General features: G+C 51.6%; 1 protein-coding gene across 1 annotated transcript; it reads right to left on the bottom strand.

The window, feature by feature from the left end:
• Nucleotides 1–1,378: 1,378 nt before the first annotated feature.
• On the bottom strand, nt 1,379–3,075 carry Spz1 (spermatogenic leucine zipper 1). Its single transcript, XM_013143251.2, has one exon. The coding sequence runs from the start codon at nt 2,854–2,856 to the stop codon at nt 1,714–1,716; it is 1,143 nt and encodes a 380-aa protein (XP_012998705.1). The 5' UTR covers nt 2,857–3,075; the 3' UTR covers nt 1,379–1,713.
• Nucleotides 3,076–3,453: the final 378 nt, after the last annotated feature.

Here is a 3,453-nt window from a genome sequence, read left to right as displayed (position 1 = left end):
AGGCAGACTCCTTTCTGGTATGCCACCTTGGGATTGTGTTTTTCTCTTCCAACAATCACACTCTCCTGAAGGAATCACCAACCACTGGGTCATACTCAACTCAGCCTTTCTCCCAGGGAAGTACACATTGTCTTGGTCCGTCCCAGTGTGCTATGAAGCTGCAATTTATGAGGAAGTAGGCGCTGACAGGTGTATGCTAGTTCCAAGGCTGTACAGAAAATTTGCCTCTCCTTTCAGAAGTGCGGCTGGCAGGCTAAGGGCGTGGGAGTAGGGATATGGCATTTTCCACATGATTTTAGGTAAGTTTAATTTTTGTCAACAGGTCTCTGTATTAGTCACTTTCCCATCCCTGGGACAAAATACCTGACACTGCCTCTTAAAAGAGGAGAGGATTTTAGTTGGCTCATAGTTTCAGGGGCTTCAGTTCACGGCGAGTTGGCTCCAAGTAAGAAGTGGCATGGTTGGAGGTTCAGTGGGGGGATTCGACCTGGGGCACCCAGGAGCAGAGGAGGAGGGAGGAGCCAGAGACGAGAACACTGCTTTCCAGGTCACCCCGGGGACCCCTTGCTTTCCACTGCACTTTCAGCTATGAATTCGTTACTGAAGGAACACACAGATGAGTTCAGCAGGCCCATGAGCCACTCATCTTCCAAAGCCCCATCTCTGAACACAATGAGGCTTTGGGGGACATTTTAATCCAAGCCATAGCATTTCTATCCTGCCCATCTGCCTGGTTTTGGCATGAGGAAGCAGGTTGTGTTGAGGCATTTGTCTATGTTCACTGGCATTTCTGAGGTCCCCCCCCCCATCCACCAGCTCAGAACAGATGAGATGCCCAAAGAAAACCAGGGACCTTGACATCCTGTTGCCCGTGAGCCCTGGGATCTCTGTCCTCTTTACCTGTCTACTTCCAGAATCACTTTGTATTTGCTTTATAAACAATGTTCAGGGTTTTTACCTTTATTAATGGGAAGATTAAGTGGAAATGAATCTGTTCTATTTTTTCTAGAATCAGAAAATCTCACTCCCTTAGTGGAAAATATTGCTTAATTCCTGGGTAACTCTGCTGTCCCCACTTCTCCAGCAAAAACCAAAATCCAAAAACACTTGTATTTGTTGAGGGACCCTTCCCCAAACACTGCAACTTTGCTGCTGCCCACTGTGCTGTGACTCAGCAGTAGAGGGACCAGGCAGAAACACTGGGGAGCCAGCACTAGGAGGAGAAATCTTCCTCCTTCCTTCCCTCCTTCCTCACCAAATCCCACACTTCAGTGTATAAGAAGGCAAAGAAATAAATGTACAAAGCAAACTTTAAAAGATTATAATTAGCTCATCAGGTACTTTACACCCATAACTCCCCTGCACCCAGATAATGAAATAAAGAAATAAACTCTTTTCCTCTCTATTCTTTAATTTGGATCTTAATTGGGCCAGTACCGTCTGTCCTCCATGAACGTGCTACAGGAGCTTTATCCACCACAAACACCAAGTCAGTCTTGAAGGTGTACAGCCATAACCTTAATGCTGACCTCCACTTGTCAAGGGTCAGCCTTACACTGAGGCAGCAGACCACATAAGTGCTAATCTTCTTCCTACATGGCTCTTGTTGGTTCAACCAGAAGACTCATCCTAGGCTTGATGACTGATTCTGCCGAAGCTGTGGGGTGCGATTCATTTTGGAAGGCTCCTTTTTCTGTCTGCTTTCAGGGTTTCCTATCTGAAGCCGCTGGTTGGCCTCTTTCTGCCCGTGACAGCCCTCGCTATGCGGGTGTTGAACCGGTTGTTCTGAGCTTTTCTGTTCAGACAAGGATCCGAGCTCCTGTAGACTGGATCTTTCTTGGGAAAGGTGCCCTTCACATAAGGCAAGTTGCTTTCTACTCTCTCCTTTTCCAGTGGCCTCTGACTGTTTTTGCTGAGTTGATTTCTCTGTGGTGGGTTCTCTGGTGCTGTCCCCTCCCAGGGCTGGTAGGACTCCTCGAGCAGCTGCACCCTGTGCTGCAGGATCTGATACTCATTCTCCAGCAGAGCCGCTGCCAGGTGCAGGGAGTGTGTGTCCTGGTTCAGCCTCCTCACCGCGGCCTGCAGCATCTGCCCGGCGTACACATGGCTGTGCCGTTGGCTGTGCTGTTGGCTGTAGAACCAGGCCCAGTGGCTGTCCATAGCCGCCCTTCTGCCCCTCTGAGACTGCTGGTAGGACCGCAGCAGTTGGCTGAGTTCCGTGTGCTGCTGACTCCAGTGCTCTGCCTCCTGCAGCAGCTGTTCCATGTTGTGCCGGAGCTCAGCGTTTTCTTCCTGAGCCGTAGTGGACCCCACTCCTTCTTCCTTCTGCAGCTGAGCTTTGGAGAGGACACTGTTTTCTTCTGAATGCTTTTCCCAAGGCCTCGCAGAAAGGTGACTGGTGTTGCTAGGCTTCTGGCTTTCCAATGTCATCTCCTGTTCCTTCCCTCCTTGCCTTTCCTCCAGATCAAAACAAAGGAGCAGGGTTTTGGACACCATGCCTTCCGCCTTGCCAGGTTCTCCGGCTGTGTCCTGCGGCTCTGAGCCGTCTTTAGACATCTTGGTTTCCTCAGAAGATTCTTTGGTGTGTGTGATCCCTCCGAGGTCTGCCACACTCTGGAGAACATCTTGAAGGTCCCGCAGGAGATCCTGAAGCTTCTGGGTGGTGAGCGGCCCTGCTGCATAGTGGCTGGTGTTCATCGGGGGAGGGAGGGAGCCCCAGCAGGAGGGGTGCGGGGAGCTAATCTCCAGCAAGGATACGGTGATCCCAGGCTCTGCAGCCTCAAGGGGGATATCAGGAGCAGATCTGGGGGTGTTGGAGAGGGGGGCCTTCTCCACCCAACTGCCTGAGCTGGCCATGGTGCCTTGGGAGCTGGGAAGCACAGGGATGGTCCTCGGGCCTAGGGTTGGAGAAGCTGGAACCAAGATGGCAGGGAGCAGAGCTCAAGCCTGGGGCTGGGGGCAGCATTCAGGAGGAAGGTGACATCTCTGGCGGCCTGGGGGGCTGGGGAGTGGGAAGGGGACCAGGAGCTGGGGCTCCATCTCCCTTTTCTGAGGCTGAAGTACTTATTTCCTGAGCTTAGCAACCAGGGCTTTGTTCTGTCACTGTGCCATTGTGGCTGGTTCCCAGCTCAGGGCTCTGTGTCACAATGGAAGCCTCTTAAACATCTACCTTGAGGCCTCACCCCCATCCTCCCCTGAATCCACTCCCATTGCAGGGAGATGCTGCTGAAAAGGGGAGGCAAGTGACTCACACTGGAAGCCCCAAAGGGCTACATCTTTTTGTGGTTTCAGGAGAATAATGTCACCAGTCCCTCCAAAAGTGTTCTACTGATGCGAGAAGAGACAATCAGAATGGATCTTTAACCCTAATTGGCAAGCTGGGCATGGCGGTAGGTATCTATATTCCTAGCTGGTCAGGAGGCTGAGGCAGGAGCATGCTGAGTTTGAGGTCAG

This window comes from Cavia porcellus, unplaced genomic scaffold (genome assembly GCF_034190915.1).
Source record: "Cavia porcellus strain 051 isolate PalLab524CR breed Dunkin Hartley unplaced genomic scaffold, mCavPor4.1 scaffold_2, whole genome shotgun sequence".
NCBI classification, from domain to species: Eukaryota; Metazoa; Chordata; class Mammalia; order Rodentia; family Caviidae; genus Cavia; species Cavia porcellus.
This window is presented reverse-complemented; position numbering and strand designations above follow the sequence as displayed.